This window comes from Protomyctophum bolini (assembly GCF_963924005.1).
Source record: "Protomyctophum bolini genome assembly, chromosome: 23".
Taxonomy (NCBI): domain Eukaryota; kingdom Metazoa; phylum Chordata; class Actinopteri; order Myctophiformes; family Myctophidae; genus Protomyctophum; species Protomyctophum bolini.
The window spans coordinates 22,959,566-22,982,896 of record NC_137884.1 but is presented as its reverse complement, the minus strand read 5'-3'; the positions used below and the strand labels follow the sequence as shown (position 1 = coordinate 22,982,896).

The 23,331-nt window shown below is 44.2% G+C and overlaps 2 protein-coding genes and 1 long non-coding RNA gene across 4 annotated transcripts; 2 read left to right on the top strand and 1 right to left on the bottom strand.

Annotated features, from left to right (window-relative positions):
* Positions 1-655: 655 nt before the first annotated feature.
* On the top strand, positions 656-12,402 carry LOC308311178 (uncharacterized protein). Of its 2 annotated transcripts, none has more exons than XM_080757771.1 (7): positions 656-796; positions 2,668-2,870; positions 3,800-3,892; positions 5,272-5,367; positions 5,987-6,097; positions 7,147-7,270; positions 8,039-12,402. In XM_080757771.1, exons 1-7 carry the CDS (start codon positions 757-759, stop codon positions 9,541-9,543), a joined length of 2,172 nt encoding a protein of 723 aa, XP_080613897.1. In that variant the 5' UTR covers positions 656-756; the 3' UTR covers positions 9,544-12,402. The 2 variants fall into 2 exon arrangements, with proteins under 2 accessions (XP_080613897.1, XP_080613898.1); XM_080757772.1 differs by having other exon boundaries at positions 701-806.
* A 770-nt stretch (positions 12,403-13,172) lies between these two features.
* Positions 13,173-22,552, bottom strand: selenoo2 (selenoprotein O2; the record flags this gene model as incomplete). Its single annotated transcript, XM_080757773.1, has 9 exons — positions 13,173-13,387; positions 13,718-13,874; positions 15,897-16,082; positions 16,626-16,788; positions 17,088-17,365; positions 19,251-19,381; positions 19,528-19,711; positions 20,540-20,743; positions 22,098-22,552. The coding sequence occupies 9 exons, from the start codon at positions 22,550-22,552 to the stop codon at positions 13,193-13,195; spliced, it is 1,953 nt and encodes a 650-aa protein (XP_080613899.1). The 3' UTR covers positions 13,173-13,192.
* LOC308311180 lies at positions 13,249-21,439 on the top strand. The gene is made up of 5 exons (XR_013963596.1): positions 13,249-13,413; positions 13,716-13,837; positions 15,855-16,746; positions 17,155-17,310; positions 20,477-21,439. It is a non-coding gene; the product is annotated as an uncharacterized lncRNA (long non-coding RNA).
* Positions 22,553-23,331: the final 779 nt, after the last annotated feature.

Genomic DNA, 23,331 nt, shown 5'->3' with positions numbered 1-23,331 from the left:
AGTAGTAGTAGTAGTAGTAGTATTAGTATTATTATTATTGGACTATTGATGTCATAATCTGTATGGAATTTTCCATTATTACGTTATATCATGCTGATTCCATTGTTATAAGACATTGTAGGCCTACCATGAAACAAGCTTTTTATATCAGGATTTAGATTAGATAGATTTAGATTTATTTAGATAAAGGCACTATATAAATGCACCATTTACCATTTAGGCCTATAAAGAATTTCGGTATTATTATATTATATTAAACTATAAACATTCATTATTACCAAGCCTTTTAATCAGTAGTAGCCTATGATTTTTTTGATTAGCGATTTTTACTATGTCTTAAATAAAATATAGGCTAATTTATACATAATTATTTTTAGTTTAATTTCGGTATTTAACTTATAAACATTGATAATGAATAAGTATTGTACCCTTCACTCAAGGGGCTGGGTGTAACCCCACCCACTCCTCTCAAAACCCCACCCACTACTCCTCCATAACCCCGCCCACTCCTCCTAGGAGAAGCCCCGCCCCGATCTGCGGGCTGCATTCAGGGGTACATGCATAAATTCGGCTTTATTGCTTTTATTTTGAAAACGATCCGAGGGTGATGCTGATGGCCCAAAACACTTCCGCAAAACACAGACGTCAATCCGTTTATCTGTGAACTATTTGGTGTCCCACTTGTTTAATGTTTTGACTAGTAATATTTATCTGGACGGAAGAAAAAAAAACACCATCCTAATATTCGTCAAGATTATGGAAGCTTGTGTCACGTCCAAGCAGTTGGGAAGTGCAGGTATGTTTAGGTAAAAGTGTGTTGCTATTCCTTGTCTTTTTGTAACTGCTGCTGCTAGCTCAGTTGCTATAAGGTCAAAGCACATGAGCTGCAAGTAAAACAAACGCGATAAAGTTACAAAAGTAACGTTTAACGTTACGTTTTAATTAATGTAGACCTCCTGTGTACGTCTCTAAATGTTTTGATGAATTGAACAAGCTGGTGGGCCCTATTGTAAACAAGTGTAATGCTTATATGGTTTCGTCCACTCTTTGTATTGAGTTGTGCTTGAAATGTACTGTAATTCTGCAAACTGTTAATAAATATTTCAATCATTCAATCCTCGTTGAGTGAATAAAAAAATAATAACTGACACATAAATATTCAAGTAGATGTCATGAGCTGAGATCATAGGCTGACATGAATGACTGACTGATATTGGAGAGAGAAAAAATATATAAATAATAAATTTACAAAGCATGAGAAAATAACTTCCAATATCACTATCATCACTATATCTGGTTAATTATGGCTGGTTGATGTTCAGCAAATCACGCATTGATTTAATTATTTAGTAACAGTATGCAGAATCGATACACTTCAGTTGAAAATACAAAAACTCTTACTGAGTGAGGACGACACTGGTAAAGCATTCAAAAATGTGAGAGCCATATTTAGAACAGAAAATGTCTATGAGTGCATTTAAGTTATTTCATTGTGTGTACTATATTGAAGGACATTTCTTGATTACACATTTTGTGCAGCCTGAGTCTTAACTGAGTTAATAGAGCCAATTAAGAATTCAGCCTATTGGAGCAGAAGCCAGCAAGCCAGTTAATTCAGTGTGCATTATCAGCAGCAGGTTTTTAGTTAGTTCAGAGCTGGAAGCCTGAGAGCAGCTACAGTTTTTTGACCCACTTTGGAAATACTAAACCACGTTGGAAAATATTAAGACACTTCAGAAACCATACTAGACCATTAAACTAAACTAATTAAACTAATGGACGTGTGGACGTGGATTATTTTTTTGGAGTCAAGCTTACTGCTTCACGGGCTTTGGAACCTACAAAAAATATAAATATATTTTCGTGAACGGAAATGGCAGGCTTGGCAGCTTTCTTACTCGGATTCCGGGAGGTGTAGTACAGTTCCAGATTGTGGAATAGTTGTCTGCATGGCTACGCGAGACTCCACTTGTTTACAACAGGGTCCACCATTTTCAATTAATCAGAACAACGAGATGCACAAATATACACGTCGAATTAAATAAGAAGTGACTGAAAGAGAGCAAAGTGTGACGGTAGGAAAGGCTTCAGTAAAGAGTTCCAGTTCCAACAGTTACTAATGAGTAAGATACAAGTGGATGGGGTGTGCATGGTGCCACATCCTCTTATTAATCGTAAACATGCATGATGGTGATTAGAGTGGAAGCAAAATGATGTGAGGGAGACAGTAGGACAAATCCTATGGAATGGATGTACAACAGAAAAGACTCCTCCTATCCATCCATCCATCTTCAACTGCTTATCCGTAGTCGGGTCGCGGGGGCAAAAGCTCCACCAGAGAGCTCCCAGACTCAGGCAAGTGAGTCGATGTAATCCCTCCATCTGCGCCTTGGTCTGCCCATAGCGCGCCACCGAGTGGCGCGCTACGAGCTTGTAGGTCTGCAGTCTGCTATTTTTTTTTATCGAAGAACGACGTACATAGAAACATAGCTTTTTCAGAAAACTGTCAGGATGTAGAAGAATTTTTTTAGAATCTGATCTCAGGTCAGAATGGGTTCAATGGTTCCAACACCATGTCATGCATTGGCCGCTCAATACAAAGGTCTATTATTTGTCACCTCAGGCACGTCATGACGTTGTATGTACACCCATGTGACCAATATGCAGATTTATTCCTCCCGCTGTCGTCTCTCCGCCTGCTCATACCGCCGCTGCGACTGGTGTCCGCCGCCATGTGGCAAGTGGCCCAGCGAAGAGACGTCGTCGACTATGGCAAGCTGGACGACTTTGTGACGCTGGTGACGGCCGTGGTCCCAGACCTGCTGGAGCCCAAGCAGCGAGGGAAGCTGCTGCTTCGACTGAGAGCCAGAGTACGTGCGTTGAATTGGTAGTAGTCGGTAAAGTCTTGTTGTTCCAATAGTGGTACACATAATATATACTGTATAAATTGTGTCTGCGTTGATTTTGTCAACTGAAACTATGACGAAAAATGTCCATCGACTACCTTTTTCCACCGGCGAAAACTAAATGAAAAACTAAGCTAAGATGAGATGACAAAACGAACTAAGACTAAATACATTGACCATTACGTCAACAAATAAAAACTAGACTAAAATGTTGGAAAGGGACTAGTGGACAAGATATCCAGTATAAGTAAAAAGACAAGTCATTTAACACTTGGTTGCATGCTGAAAATAGCAGATCTACAAGCTCACAACGCGTCACGTTGTGAGCTTGTAGTGTAAAATCAGACGTCATCAAGGCCAGCCAAAATGCATTTTAGTCGACTAAATCAACTGTAAAGTTAGTCGACTAAAATCTTATGATATTTAGTCGACTAAAACGAGACCAACACTAAAACATTGCAGGTGACTGAAAATGTGACTGAAACTAAATGAAAACCCACCTTTTCAGACTCCATCATGGCCCACAGCACTTACCCTGCCTAAACCCTTAGATAGCATTTCTGTAGACTTAGATAGCATTTGATACAGATTTACATAGCATGTTATGTAGACGGCACTATAATTGCATTGTATGTAGTCCTAGCACGTCATAGTACATATGTATAGCATAGTATATGTATAGTTTATATGTATAGTTTCATTAGATATTCCACTGTTACGTTCTTAGCTTACGCATGTTTCATGAAAAATGCTTTTTATGTGATTTTCTGTGATGTATGATGCTTTTTTGTTCTTGCTTAATGTAAGTCGCTCTGGATTAAGAGCGTCTGCTAAATTGTAAATTGTATCTCGGAGTGATTTGCTAATGGGACGACCGTTTTGACTCATTGCAGCCTATATTAGAGTTGTGTGGCGTGGAACAGACGGCCAATATCGTATCTGTACAACCCCACCTGGAGAGGATCCGACCCCCGGGACATCAAGGGGTAAGTTTGATTGAAATTAGTGATGCACCGAATATTCGGCCGCAGAAAATATTCGGCAGAAAATGGCTAAAAATGCATTTTCGGCCTATTCGGTTTCAACCCGAATAGGCAGAAAATATATCGCCGAATAGTGTATGCAATTAATGCATTCAAAAGAGCTGAATAAATGTTTTATGGACCCATAATATTGATTATTATTTAAGTTAAGTTTTGCCATAACCATTTATTTTGCAATAAATCAGGTAGCTTTAAGGTACGGCCATGACAGCAATGGTAGGAAAAAAGATATATAATATTAATCATATTCGGTATTCGGATTTCGGCTAAATGTTTCCTGTATTCGGTATTCGGTTTCGGCCAAGAATTTCCCTTTTGGTGCATCCCTAATTGAAACCTTTATTTATTCTCGAAAGAGCAATTGAGGTTCTCCCTCATTTTCAATGCTGACGAGATTACATACAGTATATAAAACAATTAAAGACATGCAGGTATAAAAACACAAAACAAATCTTCATGTAAGGCAAAGACATATTATATAGACAATGAGAAAAAACATAAATTAAAAACGGTTACATATTGAGGTAGGGGAGGTTCAAAATCAGGTTGTTAAATTGACCATAGGATATTGGGGTATTAATTTTCAATGTTTGCTGAAGAGTGTTCCATGTGGTTGGGGCATCGAAGCAAAAAGCTGACTTTCCTAGTTCGGATTGTACGGATGGGACCTCTAGTTTGTGATGGGTGCAACCCATTTAGACCCGAGACCAGATTCTACAAATGCCTTCTAATTCCTGACAGTTTTCTAAAAAAAAAAAAAAAAAAACCCTACTTTTCTATGTCAGTCGTTCTCAAACATTTTCATGTCAAGGAGCCCCAAGATTATATGTATTTGGCCGCCGACCCCCATCTGAAAATATGTTGTTCCAGTTCCAGGGACCTCCCAGAAGCAAATATTTGAGTTAAAAAACGTTCGCTTTGAAAGACTATCCCTCATTTTACACTCTCAAGAGTTACATCATTGTTAATTAAACATCTGCATTACTTAATTTTCAAGAGGTCTACACAGTTAGAGAATTCTTATTTTGATCAACGTTTGCCTGTTATCTCTCCTGTGGTACCAACATCAATTCAATACAGCATGGAATTGTGGACAAAATCGTATCCAATGACAGCAAAGTATTGGGTCTGAGAGAAAAGTAATCAAATGGTGGTCCGCGGATCAAATGCCAAATAAAAAATGCAGGGCCTTGATGTGAAAAGGGTTGAAAACCACTGGTTTGAAAACAAAACGCCTGCGGTTTTCCGAGGCCTACTTTCTCTCCCCCTCCCTCTCTCTCTCTCTCTCTGACCTGCCGGTGGTAAATGATCATCTCTTCCAGAGTGGGGAGGCTGAGGTGGATGCTGAGGAGGCCATCTTCCTGGAGCTTGTCCAGACGCTGCTAAATGACCCAGCAGAAAGAGAGCATTTTTACCAGGCAAGACATCTTCTCAGCTCTCTGTGTGTCACACACCAAAAATAGCCTGTTTACTGTTTAAAGCTCAAGGCATTAATAACGCATCAGTGCAGCGTCGTGGTTTTTCTGACTCCCAGCATGTCACTGGACATTAGGGGTTCCATCTTGCGCCTCCCTTATCCCTAAACGTATTTGCCATTTTTTACTATTTTCAAAAACATGTTAAAATAGTTCAACTAGCCGATCTACATCGAGACATTGTGAGCTTGTAGATCGGCTATTTTAACTATTTTAAAAGTTGTTGTTTTTTTTAAATAGTGAAAAATGGCAAATTAGTTTAGGGATAAGGTTTAAGGGGCGGTGTTAAGATATAGCCCTAGATCCCCACATTGACTATTAGTTCTGTGTCTGCCTACCTTTTGTGTCTTGTCTCTAGCCCATACTAGCCCACTTGACCCAAAGTGCCTGTTTGGCTTGGTAGTGTTAAGAAAGGTATTTGGTTATTTGGGGCATATTCTCCAGGGGGACGTCTTTAGGCAAATTGCTGATCATTTATAATGAACAATTATGTATGCGCTTATTCACAACTCAAACATGCTCACCAAATAATAAGTTATTCATGAAAGTTTTCCTTTTTCAGGAGGTTTTTCCAGTCGAGTATGGAAACGGCTACGACACAGACATGCAGCTTCTTGTGTGGGAATTTCTTTCCAAACTTGAGAAACTACTGCCAGTGCCAGACCTCGGTCAGGTAAGACAACACCTAGGGTTGACGTTAGTAAATAGAATAGTCTTTCAGAGGTGGGAATATCTGTCTTGATTTACATAATTATTTACAGTATTATCACAAATAATATGTGAATAATATGTGCACGTCAAATCTAGCCTGACACACCTTCGTTTCACACCATTATTCGACAGAGAATATCTTTTTAATAGCCCTGGTTTGTGATACAGAGGCACAAGCTGTGATTGGCCAGTAGTAGTCGTTGTGATTGACAGTACTTCCTTCGTAGCGTTTTTGCAACTATGCCAACCTAACCTTAACCTCAGTGAAACTATGCCTGCCAGGAAGCCAATCACACACGGGCAAGGCGGGTCTATCCTAAAACGTTGGTGGAATCCAACAGGGGCTGGCGAGAGGCTAATAATAATAATAATTAATATCTCAATTCTCAAACTTATTTAGCGCTTTTCTGAGTACCCAAAGACGCTTCACATGGGGGGGCTTTACAGAGGTAACAACACAAATAAAAACAACTTTATTAGAAAATATAAATAAACACTAAAAGCTATAAAAACATTAAAAGACAGTGAAATGGGTTAGCTAGGGAAGGCAATGTTGAAGAGGTGGGTCTTGAGGGCGGTTTTGAAAGTTTGTAGGGTGGGGGCATCTCTGAGTGCCTTAAGGCCTATTCATAGTCTGGATTTTTGGTGAGCTGACCACCGGAGCTGAAATAACATTGAGTGGTGGTGAGTAAAAACAGAGAGAAGGACTGGAGCAGTGGCAGTGGTTTTCTCTTCACCGCAGCTCGTGACGTCATTTTGTAGTCCGGTGGTCACCCCACCACCGAAAATCCAGATTATGTATGAGCCTTTAGGGAGGGCATACCACAGGGTTGGGGCAGCAAAGGCAAAAAGCTCTTTCACCCCATGTCCTGAGTTTGGTCTTGGGGGACGTCGAGGAGGTTTGCATCACCAGACCTGAGGGAGCTGGAGGGGACATGACGTTTGAGAGGAGGCTACATCGATTCAGAAAGAAAGCATTTTATTAATTTGGATTCATTTTTCTCTTAACAGACAGTCTCGTGGCTCAGTGCTGCCCCCTCTGTACTGGAGGACTGCATGCAGGCGCTTTCCGATCCCAATGATTTGAGGTCCCTCCTGCAGCATCACAAATGCCTCGAGGATCTTGGCAGCCAAGGCAAGTGGTGGCGTTATGATTTACATCCAAAAAGGGACACATTTGAGTTACGTTATATAGAATATTGAACCCATTCTGGGCGGGTGTTTTAAGCATTGTGATATACTTTAGATATTGAAAAATAGCAGATCTACAAGCTGCCGAGCTTGTAGGTCTGCTATTTTTGGGAAAAAAAGTAAACTTTGAATACATATATACACTTTCAGAGCGAACGTTTTAACTCAAATCTTTGCTTCTGTGGGGTCCCTGGAATAACATATTTTCAGATGGGGGTCGCCGGCCAGATCCAGATAATTCTGGGGCTCTTTGACATGAAGCATTTCTATGTCGTTTTTTCAGAAAACTTTAGAAGACATTTATAGAATCGTCCTCAGGTCGAAATGTTAATATGGATCTACCAATCTTCCAACCAGCTCAGTGGCCTTGTGGTTAGAGTGTCTGGCCCGCCCTGAGATTGGGAGGTCGGGTCATACCAAAGACTCTAAAAATGGGACCCAGTGCCTCCCTGCTTGACACTCAGCATCAAGGGTTGGATTGGGGGTGTAAGTCCCTGCGACATACTAGCGTCATGTCCAGGGGGTGTACTTGTACATCAAGCTGCCTCACGCTACAGAAACAGGAGATAGGCTCCTGCCCTATGGGCCTCATGGCTACAGAAACAGGAGATAGGCTCCTGCCCTGTGGGCCCCATGGCTAGGCAAGGCTACTTACTTACTTACTTACCAATCTTCCACTTCTTTCTTCTTTTCTCTCTTTATATACATGCAGGTAACACTGTAGAGGTGTCTTCTCAGGTCTTCGCCTGCTCCCAGTGCTCCTTTTTCCACATGCAAGAGTCCTACCTGCTCCAGCACATCGAGCGCAGTCACCCCGAGGAGTACAGCAAGCTGCAGACGGTCGCGGACGGCGCCGGCGCGCCCAAAAAGAGGGCCCAGAGGCCCGTGTTCCCCAAGCCCTTCCCCATCCACAGCCGGCCCGACCCGCACACGTGTCAGGAGTGCGGCAAGACGTTCACGCGCGCCTCGGACGTGACCCGCCACCAGCGCATCCACACGGGGGAGCGCCCGTACACCTGCACGGAGTGCGACAAGGGCTTCAAGAACTCCTGGGACCTGACCCGCCACCAGCGCATCCACACCGGAGAGCGCCCGTTCCTCTGCCCGCGCTGCGGCAAGGGCTTCACCCAGATGGGACTTCTGAAGCTGCACTTTGAACGCTCCGCCGTGTGCAGCTCGTGCCACGATCCGCCCCTGGAGACGGAGACGGAGGAGGTGGTGGTGGTGACGGAGGGGGAGAAGGCCAGCAAGTCTCGGTACAAGTGTCAGAAATGCGGCGAGAGCTTCGACACCATCCTGGAGCGGCTGACGCACAGGCAGAGCCACGTGGCCAAGCGCGTGCGACAGTACAAGTGCTCGCAGTGCGAGAAGATCTACGGCCGCGCGTCGGACCTCCGGAGGCACCAGATGAAGCACACGGGAGAGAGGCCCTTCCCCTGCGAGTGTGGCAAAAGCTTCACCCACGTGTGGCTCCTGAACAAGCATCGACACATCCACACCAAGGAGCGCCCGTACCCGTGCACGGAGTGCGGCAAGAGCTTCACGCAGCTGCAGATCCTCAACAGGCACCTGCTGATCCACAACGGCCAGAGGCCCTTCCAGTGCTCGTACTGCGACAAGAGCTTCACGCAGCTGGCGGGCCTGACGAGGCACGAGCGGATCCACACGGGCGAGCGGCCGTACCTGTGCGCCGTCTGCGAGAAGACCTTCCTCACGCACGGCGAGCTGGCGCGCCACCAGCGCAGCCACAGCGACCTGCGGCCGTACGCCTGCCCTCGCTGCCCCAAGAGCTTCAAGACCAAGCGCGCGCAGGGCGAGCACGTGAACACGCACACGGGCGAGCGCCCGTTCGCGTGCGCGCACTGCGGCAAGCGCTTCGCCAAGTCCACGTCGCTGGTGCGCCACAACCTGATGCACACGGGCGAGCGGCCCCACCGCTGCGCGCAGTGCGCCAAGACCTTCCTGACGTCGGGCGAGCTGCTGCTCCACCGGCGCATCCACACGGGCGAGCGGCCGTACCCGTGCGCCCACTGCGACCGCCGCTTCCGCTGCTCCTCGGACCTCGGCATGCACGTGCGCACGCACACCGGCGACAAGCCGCACGACTGTCCCTTCTGCAAGAAGTGCTTCTCCACGTCCACGCGCCTCAAGAGGCACGCGCGCACGCACGCGGGGAAGTCCTCGTGGCGCGTGCCTCTTGAGGCGGACACTCAATGAGACGTGTGTCCGCGCCTTTTTTTTTAGTTTTGTGTGTGTTTGCTGGAATAAATAGAAAACCAACAGGTGTTACTATTATCATCAATCAGATTATACAAGGTGTAGGCTATGTGCGTTTCAGCTGTCTGATAATGCCATTCTAAAACATTTTAATGTTATGATGACACTTAATGCTAATGAAGCCCAAAAAACCTTCTGTGAGGCCTTTAGGAGGGCCATTCGAGCCGCAAGCGGAGCCTGCAGTGCAGCCGTTGCCCAGCGGTGGAGCCTGCAGAACCATTGCGGCTAAAGAATCCACCACTCCTGAATGAAGTGTCTGGTGCTGGGAGTCTAGTGCAACGCACAGGTTACCCACACCCACAGAGTCTAGTCCATCCACACACCAGAATGGTGCCTCCCAGCCCTGGCAGAGTAGTTCCGGAGTGGTTCCAACGGATTGTGTGGCCCTGGTCTTTCCCTAGTGGGTCTGATTGAGGGTAGCTACTGGGATGTAAGTCGGGACTTGATCACCCCGGCTGGGTCACCCGAGTGAGGGGTATTATGTTCGCGAGACCCGAAACCCTGATGACCTTAAGGATACATCACTGAGGATACGTCCCAGGTGCATCCATGCGATGTATTTTCGTTTTTATTGTGGAAGCTTTATTGAGGAGCCCATGCAGGACAGAATTCAGAAGATATATGCACAAGGAATAAAGGAAGATCATCTGAACACTCAGTAAAACTCAATAAAAAAGACGTGATTAAGGCTAATATTAAAACGTTTCAGTTTCCGCCTAAAATAATACATCCTAGTCCTACAGTCTATTCTAAAGTTGAAGTTCCTGTATTGACCAACTCTATGGCATAGTTTGTCAAATGTCAATATTCCTATGGCATAGGTGTGACTTCAGTTATATCAATGGACAGATTCAAAATAGATTAGCAAATCAAAAGGAAACCTATGTAAAGGTTGTTATGAGGCTAATGATAAATTCACTGACATTAGATAATTCTTTCAACTTTTTTAAGGTGTTGTTGACATAATTGTGGAGGTAGGCCTATATCTATAAATATGTTCCTGTTGTTTCAGACCCAGACGGGACATCATTTGTCTTGTCATCTGGGTCATCATTCGTCATCGTGTAAATGCAAGCACACACTGATCTCTACTAACAGTTTGACGTCTTAAAACCACCACTCTGGGACAAACATTCAGCAAACCTAGCAGATCTACAAGCTCACAAGCATCGCGGCATGTTGTGAGCTTGCAGATCGGCTATAGAGGGTATTTGCACGTGACTTGGAGATATGCAGGAATGCCTAATGAGTGACAAAAAAAAAACTTTCTGGCCTTGATAGCCCATACATCCAGACAGAAACGTCCTATCTGAGTGACAGCCCATACATCCAGACAGAAACGTCCTATCTGATTGACAGCCCCATACATCCAAACAGGAAAGTCCTATCTGATTGACAGCCCATACATCCAAACAGGAAAGTCCTATCTGATTGACAGCCCCATACATCCAAACAGAAAAGTCCTATCTGATTGACAGCCCCATACATCCAAACAGAAACGTCCTATCTGATTGACAGCCCATACATCCAAACAGGAAAGTCCTATCTGATTGACAGCCCATACATCCAAACAGGAAAGTCCTATCTGATTGACAGCCCCATACATCCAAACAGAAAAGTCCTATCTGATTGACAGCCCATACATCCAAACAGAAAAGCCCTATCTGATTGACAGCCCATACATCCAAACAGAAAAGTCCTATCTGATTGACAGCCCATACATCCAAACAGGAAAGTCCTATCTGATTGACAGCCCATACATCCAAACAGGAAAGCCCTATCTGATTGACAGCCCATACATCCAGACAGAAACGTCCTATCTGATTGACAGCCCATACATCCAAACAGAAACGTCCTATCTGATTGACAGCCCATACATCCAAACAGGAAAGTCCTATCTGATTGACAGCCCATACATCCAAACAGGAAAGTCCTATCTGATTGACAGCCCATACATCCAGACAGAAAAGTCCTATCTGATTGACAGCCCATACATCCAGACAGAAAAGTCCTATCTGATTGACAGCCCATACATCCAGACAGAAAAGTCCTATCTGATTGACAGCCCATACATCCAGACAGAAAAGTCCTATCTGATTGACAGCCCATACATCCAGACAGAAAAGTCCTATCTGATTGACAGCCCATACATCCAAACAGAAAAGTCCTATCTGATTGACAGCCCCATACATCCAAACAGAAAAGTCCTATCTGATTGACAGCCCATACATCCAGACAGAAACGTCCTATCTGATTGACAGCCCATACATCCAGACAGAAACGTCCTATCTGATTGACAGCCCATACATCCAAACAGAAAAGTCCTATCTGATTGACAGCCCCATACATCCAAACAGAAAAGTCCTATCTGATTGACAGCCCATACATCCAAACAGGAAAGTCCTATCTGATTGACAGCCCATACATCCAAACAGGAAAGTCCTATCTGATTGACAGCCCATACATCCAAACAGGAAAGTCCTATCTGAGTGACAGCCCCATACATCCAAACAGGAAAGTCCTATCTGATTGACAGCCCATACATCCAAACAGGAAAGTCCTATCTGAGTGACAGCCCCATACATCCAAACAGAAAAGTCCTATCTGATTGACAGCCCATACATCCAGACAGAAACGTCCTATCTGATTGACAGCCCATACATCCAAACAGGAAAGTCCTATCTGATTGACAGCCCATACATCCAAACAGAAAAGTCCTATCTGATTGACAGCCCATACATCCAAACAGAAAAGTCCTATCTGATTGACAGCCCATACATCCAAACAGGAAAGTCCTATCTGATTGACAGCCCATACATCCAAACAGGAAAGTCCTATCTGATTGACAGCCCATACATCCAAACAGAAAAGTCCTATCTGATTGACAGCCCATACATCCAGACAGAAAAGCCCTATCTGATTGACAGCCCATACATCCAAACAGGAAAGTCCTATCTGACAGCCCATACATCCAAACAGGAAAGTCCTATCTGATTGACAGCCCCATACATCCAAACAGAAAAGTCCTATCTGATTGACAGCCCATACATCCAAACAGAAAAGTCCTATCTGATTGACAGCCCATACATCCAAACAGGAAAGTCCTATCTGACAGCCCATACATCCAAACAGGAAAGTCCTATCTGATTGACAGCCCCATACATCCAAACAGAAAAGTCCTATCTGATTGACAGCCCATACATCCAAACAGAAAAGTCCTATCTGATTGACAGCCCATACATCCAAACAGAAAAGTCCTATCTGATTGACAGCCCATACATCCAAACAGAAAAGCCCTATCTGATTGACAGCCCATCTGATTGTGTTAAACAATGCTAAACTCACTTTGCCACTCACTTTATGCATTGCGCATACCCTCTATTTTTGGATTCCAGTCAACCAAGTACATACTGCAGGGTGTAATTGGTTGATCAATACACATGATGCTTGTGCATGTGTAAAATGCCCTCCCTTATTAATTCTCTAAAGCCATACATAAAAACAGAATCCATGCAAATACAGATGAACACAGGAACACAATTTGGATTAATAAAGTGTCTCTCCTCTTGTAGGTGACGATCTATGTGGATCAAGTGACACAGATATCTCTCGCCCAGGCAGGGGGTCTGCTGTCGTAAGGGCCGATGCTCCGGTTGTCAATAATATCATTGTTTCCGTTGCCTTGGCTCTTGGCGGCTGTTCTGTCGTCACACACGTCCAGGTGATCGAAGCCTTCTGGCGTGTCGGAGAACGGGCACTCGAGGACTTTGAGGATCTGACAGACCTGAGGGACAGAAATGAGGTTAACGGGTTAGTTCACATGTTTGGACTTGAAGCTGTATGAAATACTTGCCATTAATATAGCGGTTACAAAGGTATTAATTGATTGCCCGAGTCCCGTGGTGGGAGTTCTGATCTGGTTCTGGTGAATATTAAGTAGTTGATCCGGTCAGTCGGTGGCGGGCCACGCATAAAAAAAATAAAAAAAAAAATCCACAAAACTTCGTAATTTGTATTGTTGACCTATTTCTATCCATATAGCGCAACTTTCGTTCGACTGGGACCGCGACACTTCTATTCAGCAATTAATTCAGAATGAAATATATCCACAGACCTCAGAGAAGTCTCCTTTCTCCGCCAGCTGAATTGCATTGTGGGCGATGTAGTTGCGGAGGACCACGCGCGGGTTCGTGTTGTCCATGACGCTCACCCTCTGCTTCTTCAGGGAACTCAGGTCGGTCACTCCGTCGCTCTCTTTCGCCAAGCGCTTCCTGTGTTGAGAACAGTGGTGGAAAGTACAACCCGCGTAGTAGTCTTTTGTTGTCATTCAGTATTTAACCCATTCTGACCTGAGATCAGATTCTATACGAGGTTTCCATTGGACACACACATGTCTGATGAACCCATTCTGACCTGATATCAGATTCAAAAAAATGTCAGTAGTTCTTCGATTTTTCAAAAATAGCAGACCTACAAGCTCGTAGCGCGCCACTCGGTGGCGCGCTATGAGCTTGTAGATCTGCTATTTTTCAATAGCTAAAGCACAACATGATGCTAAGACCAAAACGGGTTCCCGGTCAGAATGGGTTAAGTCCGACGTCATTTTGTAGCGCTACGTTACGTCCGGGTCCAAGTGGCACCAGCTCCTGTCCGCATCTCATTGTAAATAGAATATCTACAATTTACAATTTACAATTTAGGCATTTAGCAGACGCTCTTAATCCAGAGCGACTTACATTAAGCAAGAACAAAAGCATGGGAATACATCACATAAAAACATTCATCATGAAACATGCGTAAGCTAAGAAAGTAACAGTGGAGTATCTATATAATGAAATTTATACGTATAAACTTTACATATATACTACTATGCTATACATATGTCCTATGGCGTGCTATGACTATATACAATGCAATTCTAAACGTGTGAATCTTTCAGTCTTTCAGTCTTAATGCTTCCAACTCAAGTAGAATTATTAATGTTTTGTACAAGTGTCCATGACAACAAAAATATATGATGTGGAGACAATAAAGACTATTATTATTATTATTTGCTCTGTAAAATAATTCGGGGGCATATTTAGAATGTGTGCTTGAGTATGTTGAATCTAGTTTGCATTAATGAGGATCTAGTTGACACAATAAAATAAAATGGCGATAGTATTCCATGTGGGGCAGACGGCCTGTCACAGCCAGATTTGGGAGAGCAGCGCAGCTTTGTTGTTGCGAGGAAAGCGGTAAAGTTTGACTTTCGTGGTTGTTTTCGTCTCAGATTTAGTCCGACGGAGCGTCACAGTATAACTCTATGGGGACACAAAAGCGACACAAAAGTAGGACCCGGAAGTATCTCAGGAGGGGGCGCTCACGTCTAAAATACTGAATACCTCTCACCATAGAGAGCAGGGGCTATATCTTGCACCACCCCTTACCCCTTAAGGATTTTTACTATTTTAAAACATTTTAATATAGTTCCACTAGCCAATCTACATTGACCTCGTGTGCTTGTAGATCGGCTATTTGAACTATTTGAAAATGTTTTAAAATAGTAAAAATAAGTTTAGGGATAAGGGGTGGCAGTGGCAGATATAGCTTCCAGGTGCATTGTCTCAATACATATGGTGAAAAAGGTACTCAACTGTTTCACTCAAGTAAAAGTGTCATTACTGCAATATTGAAATACTCTTTTTCTTTTTCTTCTTTTTTGAAAATAGCAGATCTACAACTTAAAGCTAATAATCAAAATCTACAAAGTACCACAGACGAATAACAGTTTAAGTCCATTATCCATAATGTATAAATGATGGATAAGGGTCCGGTCAGGACAACGAGGCCTTTTCGTGGAGGGGTCAGAATAAAATGTGGACTTAAACTGTGTTAAATTCGTCTGTGGTATTAGAGTTTTCAAATAAATGTACTGACGTAAAAGTACCGGTACAAAATTTGCCTCTGAGATGTAGTGGAGTAGAAGTAAAACCTGTCCTATAGTTACTTTACACCACTGTCAATAACCCATTTTGACCTGAGATCAGATTATAAAAATGTCTTCTACATCCTGACAGTTTTCTGTCGTTCAAAAATAGCAGACCTACAAGCTTGTAGCGCGCCACTCGGTGGCGCGCTATGAGCTTGTAGATCTGCTATTTTTCAATAGCTAAAGCATAACATAATGCTAACACCAAAAGGGGTTCCCGCCCCGAAATGGGATAAAGATATCAGCTGTTCATTCCCTGTGCGCGTGGTGTAACCCATAGAATACCCACAAGGACCGGCTGTGGTTCCTTGTGTTTTCTGACCTGTATTGACGGGTCCAGCGAGTCCAGTCGTCGCGCTGCTTCAAGCGGAGCTCCTCCTGGTCGGTGCTGAGAAGCTCTCTCAGTCGGCCCATCTTCTCCAGCTGCTCGGCCACTTCTGGCCTCTCGGCCACCATGCCGAACAGGCCCGGATTGGACTGGGCCATGGACAGGATCATGGCCAGCTCACTGCGACACGGACACAAAACACCAGGTTTTGGATACAACGACAAACAGAAAGGCTCGACGGGTATTCTAACAATTAAGTTACTATAATGCACTATTCAGGCCGCTAACCTATCTAAGCTCACACGCTACGTTTACTAGTATGTCTGCCAAAAACACATTTAACTCACACATTTTCTTGGGAAGCTTTTTCTCCAAAATGCTAGCAGATTGGAAAAATGAAATACAAAATTGTTTAACACAATGTGTGTGTCTGCGTGCGTGCGTATGTGCGTGCGTACGTAGATACATACATGCATACAAACATACATTATGATAATGTATGGTGGGATGGTAGTGAATTGTCTTTCAATAAGCAACTCCAGGGTCAAACTATGGCAAATTCCATTAATACATTCTGAATTTAAATCTGCTGGACATTGAAAATAGAAAGCGTGACAGGCTTGGGGTTTCTCCCCTGGCTTATTTATTTCTACTTGTTAATTGGTCCTAAATTTAAACAAAAAAAAAACATACAGGCTACCATACCACCACACACACCCTCACCCGTCCTCCATAGTAGGTCTGTTGGCCACCTTTAGCTCCTCGATGGATGCACACTGCTCCAAGATGAGATCCAGCGCTGGTCCGACTGCCGTCCCCTCACTGTCCCCGTCTTCAGGCCAAGGTATACTGCTGAGCAGACGGAAGCTGTTGGTAAAATCTGCACCTAGAAATGTGGGGAGGAAGACATGACTCAATGAGATAATATTAATTATTATGCCACCCCCCTGTGAGGGCACCGGAAGAGAATCCCCCATTCATTGTTCCATAGACGTTTCAAAATGTATTTATTTAAAGACCTGTACGTCTCGGAAAAAGCCTACGGCCGAGTTGACAAATGATGACAATAAACACATTTCTTTTTGGGCCGAATAAATCATTTTAAAAGAAGAAGAAAAGGGCAGGGTAGGCTATACAACACAGTTTCTGGTCTTTCTAATGATTTGTAATGGTAATAACTTGTACCTGTGTTGTGCATGAGACGCAGCAGGTCTGATATGAGCTCTGTGTCCTCCACCTCTTCTCTCACCAGAAGGCCCAGCTTGCGCCTCATGTTGCCCAGGTGGGAGGCCTCGTACGTGGGCATGAACTCGTCCAGGATGGCCCCTGCCTCCGCCGCGTGGAGCTCAGATCCCAGGGCCTCGGCCAGGCGAGCCAGATTCCAGCGGCACACGGACGGCTGAGCTCGGTAGGAATAGCGGCCTCTTCTGTCCGAGGCGTTGCACACATATTCTGGATCGAATCTGCCGCACAAGAACAATGGTGCACGTCATCAATTCACCACGCAGCTGAACAGTAGTCATGGTGCATGATTATGAAATTATGAACCGATATCCGATCTCCGATTGTTTGCAGGGTCATATCTGCCGATACCGATTCTGATGTTATACAGAGGACCACAATGGAAACAAGCCTATAGGCCCGCCCCTAGGGGATTGGCTCAAAGCCTCTTAATGTAGTAACAGTCACCATTACAGATTGACGTTTGACGATTAATGTCACACAAATAATTGCGATTAGCGATTGAATTGTGTTTTGTTTTTAGTTATGAATGAATATATAAATGAATATGAATTGTAACGTTGGAACGTTACAATTCATATTTCTTTTTGCTTTTTAGGCTTCGCAATCACAAATTACACAGGGCAGATGTGACAACTGATCACTTTAAGTAGTACTTTTTTCTTTCAAATTTTCTTTTTTTAAATGGCGGAAATAACAAGTTATTTTTTAAAGATATATGGAAACGATTGACAATTACGCAAAAAATTATTGTGATTATCTCAAATAACTGCTATTAGGCGATTATGTAATCCTTGCCTAGGAAGGATGGTTTAACTTTAACCCATTCTGGACGTGAACCCCTTTTGGTGTTTTAAGCATTATGTTATACTTTATCTATTGAAACATAGCAGATCTACAAGGTCATAGCGCGGCACCGTTATGCGGTCCCTGGAACAACATATTTTCAGATGGGGGGGGGGGGGGTAGGCGGCCAATTACATATGATTGTTGGGGTCCTTGACATGAAATAGTTTGAAAAAGAACAGATTTACAGAAAACTGTCAGGATTTAGAAGACTTTTGTTGGATCTGGTCTCAGAACTAAATGGGTCAACCTGTCCATAAATGACCGTGAGAAAGGATGGTTTACCTGTCCATGAAGCCAAAGGGGCCGTAGTCCAGAGTTAGACGGTGAGAAAGGATGGTTTACCTGTCCATGAAGCCAAAGGGGCCGTAATCCAGAGTTAGACCTAAGATACTCATGTTGTCAGTGGCTACGTTTACATGAGCAGTTAAATCCCCTTTTCATTCCGAATAGAAGTTCAATCCTATTAAACGTTGTTATGTAAACACCTACAAAAACTTACATCCGAATGAAAACGCTCGATGCGATCTAAAAACCATTCCGATGTCACTGGCCGGATTACTCCGATTTTCAATGCGATTGAAAGAAATTTGACTCATGTATACACTGCTTCGGATGTAAATTCATTCTGGTCTTTCTGAGCATGCTCCAATAAGGCGCTCATATCCAAGGCGCGCCGTCGGCGCCGAGGAGTTTGCACATAGAGCGCGTTATTTCGTTCCTTTTTTCAGATCCGAAATCCACAAAAAAAACGTGGAGCAGCAGCAGATGAGATACCCCTGATCTGTGTGTGTGTGCGTGTGTGTGTGTGTGTGTGTGTGTGTGTGTGTGTGTGTGTGTGTGTGTGTGTGTGTGTGTGTGTGTGTGTGTGTGTGTGTGTGTGTGTGTGTTCAACAACGGTCTCTCTCGCTCTCTCTCAAAAATAACGAGCGACCCGATACAATAATAATCATCAGTGTTGCGTTGCGTGCTCTGGCTGTGCTGTAGATACAAAGTATAGTAGTAGGCCTACAAATAAAAACGAGATGATCACCTTCTCAGCGGAGAAGCGGAGCCGCAGCGGGTGGAGAAAAAAAGACGGTAAACACTAAACATGTATCATGTTTTCTATCACTTCTCCATATAAACACTCATTCGGAATGACCATTTCCCATGTAAACTCGCGGCAAAAAACATTACATCGGATGTATTTTATTCGGAAGTATTTATTCGGAATGATCACCCTTCATGTAAACGTAGCCAGTGTTAAGGATGGTTTACCTGTCCATGAAGCCAAAGGGGCCGTAGTCCAGAGTTAGACCTAAGATACTCATGTTGTCAGTGTTAAGGACACCGTGGCAGAAGCCAACACACTGCCACTGGGCCACCAGCTGAGCCGTACGTGTTGCTACCTGGAAAACAGAGGACATTTATATATTCATATATGAACATTAGTGAGCACCAGTTATATGAAGAGAAGTTGAAAAGTGGTGAAGTGGTCCTTTAAGGAGAAGAAAATGCAAGGTGTTGTAACTTGCTATATTAAAAAAAAACCTGCCTCTTTGAAGAAAGCTGTGTTCCTGTCTTTGCGGTTGCCATGTTGGTGACCATGGTGTATGTCGGGATAGAAAGTCTCGATGACGTAGTCCAGCATTTGAGCGCGAATGTCGTGCCGTCCAGAACTCGGACCGCAGAGTCCTGAGAAATCGTCTTGGGGCAGAAAGATCTCGAAAGATCCAAACCTGGCAACAATAGAACACATATTATATCCTTAATCCAGGGCCCAAGCAGATCAAATCTGTTTTAATGACGTCACGCCTATACAATCCCTTAACTTTAAGACCTTCATGGGTGTCCAAAGTGTGGCCCGCGGGCCAAATGCGGCCCTGGGATGAATTTTATACGGCCCACAGCTTCATACCTGAATTGTATTATGAACTGCTATGGGACATTTTTACATTCAAGTTTTTTTAACCTGGGCACAGTATAATTTGTCAGTGTTCCTTGTATTTGTTTTTTACCTTGCTTGTATGGTTACATTTGGTAATGTGACATATGGCTGAAAAAACCCATTGATATTAAATATTTATGACGATAGTTAAATAGAATCGTTTAAATGCGACGCAATATGTATATGTGACTTTGTTATAGTCCAACGGTACATTATGTTAGGAGATGCAATTGGCCCTTGGGTGTTTTAATATTTTCTAATATGGCCCCCTTTGAAAAAGGTTTGGACTCCCCATACCGTATAGGGAACTCATTTCGCCACCAGTACTGTGAAATGCATATCTTAAGATTAAAAAACACAAACTCTTTAAACATTTCGAACACATATAGGCATCTTACACATCAGAGTTGAACACTACAGGGAGGCATGCGTGTAACGCTGGGGGTTGTGTGCAGGTTTGGTTCACCCCCACCCCCCTCCTCCCTCTAATTCTAGGGGTCTTTGACATGAAATAGTTTGAGAACCACTGACACATAGAAACATATGTTTTTTTCAGAAAACTGTCAGGATTTGGAAGACATTTGTGGAATCGTCCTCGGGTCTGAATGGGTTAACCCACCTGATGAAGGAGGGGGCAACTCGCAGGACAACCGAACACCTCTCGGGAACCCGCCGACCGTTGCCGAGCGGGTCTCTGCTCACGTAGAGGTCAGAGGTGACGAGGGTGGCGGCGCGGGTGGTGGGGACGCCCAGGGCGGCCATGGCTTCGCTGCACAGGAACTCTCTGATGCTGGAGCGAAGCACCTTCCTTCCGTCTCCATTTCTGGGAGAAAAGTCACTTATTATTAATAATCAGGCCCATTTGGAGCACACAAAGAATTACACCATAACTATCACAACTATCATAACCGGTTAGTTTTAATTATAGGTTCTAAACAAACATTAACATATTTTGTGCTATGGACGTGTAAGTCGTGTATAGACACCTCACACAGCGGTGGCCGAACGGTTTGCGGAGCACTCTTGATATCGGAAGGTCGCTATAGTTCGTATCCCCGGACCGGCACGTTAAAATTACCACCGCTGAAGTGCCCTTGGACAAGGCATTGAACCCCTACCATGAAATGTTCTATGAGCAGGGCCTGGCTGTAAACAAGTTCTTGAGCTTAGTCCAGTTACCCTGGGTAAACAAACATAGTACCTTTCCTTTCCTTTCCACTAGCTTTCAACTTGAATCTGTCTGTTGATTCAGCCAATGAAAAGGTGAACTATAAACATTGCATTTAGTGAATTTATAGTTTTTTTGCTTTTGTGTGGATGTATATATCTATGGCTTGTTTCTTTATATGAAACAAAATGTGTTACAAGATGTATTTACTGTATATATCTAGTCCACATCTAGCTCTGGTCCATAGCCCTAATGCTTCGATTCTGCGAATTTCTTGCAGGAAAGAAATTCGCAGAATCGAAGCATTATAGGGCTATGGACCAGAGCTAGTCCACATCCCACATGATGCCTTACATTGTCATTTACTGCTCTAAACAAACATTAAAGATCCCTTAGACTCTGCTGCCATATATGATGTAATCTTCAAAAGCCCTACACAGATTAACAATGGAATGCTGGGCTGCATGCATTGTTTCACAATATGGCTCAAGTGTCCCAAGCAGATTAATATCTTAAGTAGGTATTCTTAGGTTCATAAATCCACGAGCACGTGCTTCTAGTAGTGCATGCATGGTTGTGACTTATAGCCTTTATATAGTGCTTCTGTTGTTGCTGAAAAATGGAAAATATTGTATATGCCAATCCATATTCAATTACATGTGTTACACAAATAGACAACCTGTTATTTCAATGTTGTTTCCGGCTGCTATGAGCTTGTAGATATATGTTCTTTTCAAAAGAGTTTAAAGGCTATACAGTTTTTAGTATTTGAAAACGTGTGAAATGGGACCTTCTGTAAAGTTGGCCTAGGGTAATCAATGCAATCATATAGGCCAATGTATACATTTACAATTACAAAATCTACATTTTCGCCAATTGTATACATTTGTATATAGGCTAGGCTACTTGGCTATACTTTTACTCAAGTAGACTGCATAACTATAGGCCTACATTTTAAATTCCGGACTTTTACACTGCAGTATTGATACTTTTAGAAAAATAAAAAGACCTGGAGTATGGTGTGACGCCTGCACCCTTCGCCTGGATCTCCCATCTCTCCTCCCGGTCCTCCACCTCCACCTCGCCCAGATACAGCGCCGCTCCGTCCCCCAGCTGCCCGGCGAACAGCCCGAACTGGTGCCCAGCGTAGCAGTGCGCCGCCGGCTCCGATCCGCCGCCCGGCAGCAGCCTGGAGGCGCTCAGGTACGCCGGAGCCGCGGGGTCGCTCAGCACGTCCCGCGCGCTCAGCCCGAGCAGCGCCAGCGCCGGTCGCGACACGGCCACGAACCTGGGCCCGGGCAGAGGCTGCAGGGCGCGGACGCGGGAGAAACACGCCCCGTGGACCGTCCGACAGACCGGCTCCTCGGAGCCGTGGTCCTCCTCCACCGGGAGCCTCCGCAGCGCCACGTTACGGAACCGCAGGCGCTCCAGGGGAGAACTCTGCTGCGGAGAGGAGGGTTCCATGGTGAATGGATGCGATATGGGAGCGGTGCTGCGGTGCTGTCTATGCCTGGGTTCGATCTCCTCCGAGTCCCCACTGATTCCCCCCCTCTAGTCATGTGCGCTGTTCGTTCGTGGTGCTGAAATCCCTGTAGGCTTAAAGCCATCACGTTGTGTGCGGCAGTGTGTGTGCCTATATTTCAGCCGCGCGCAAGTCAACAAAGTAGCTAAACTATAGGCTAATGGATAAACATTATATCCTATAGCCTATATAGGCTAGCCCAGGGTTTCTCAAACTTTTTCATGTCAAGGACCCCTAAATTAATGTGCCCGCGGCGCGGACCCCCATCTGAAAATATGTTGTGCCAACTTCTGCCAAGGGCCCCAACCGCCCCATACAAGATTTGGGCAGGTGTTAAAAATATTCCAACATTTTCAAAGAATGATGCACGGCTGGGATACACTGCCATGTCTTCCTTCTCAGAATGCATTTCTTTCATGTGGATTCATTCCAAGGGATTCGATTTCCCAAAAGTTGAGTTGCGTAACTGATCTGACAGTGCCTGTTCCTCTCTGACGCTGATGTGCATCACTTCAATGTCCACAACTTCAGTTATGATATTTAGCGTGTTGACTTCTCCTTGCACCAGCCATCCAAATACACTTTCCAGTGCAACTAGTCCTTCATTCAGTCTCTCCATTTTTACTGTGACCATTTTCCAATATTGGTCTCCGCCAATTAGGACTCCTAATTCCACTGCATGATGGGTACATCTAATCCTATTCCTAGATAACTATCGATC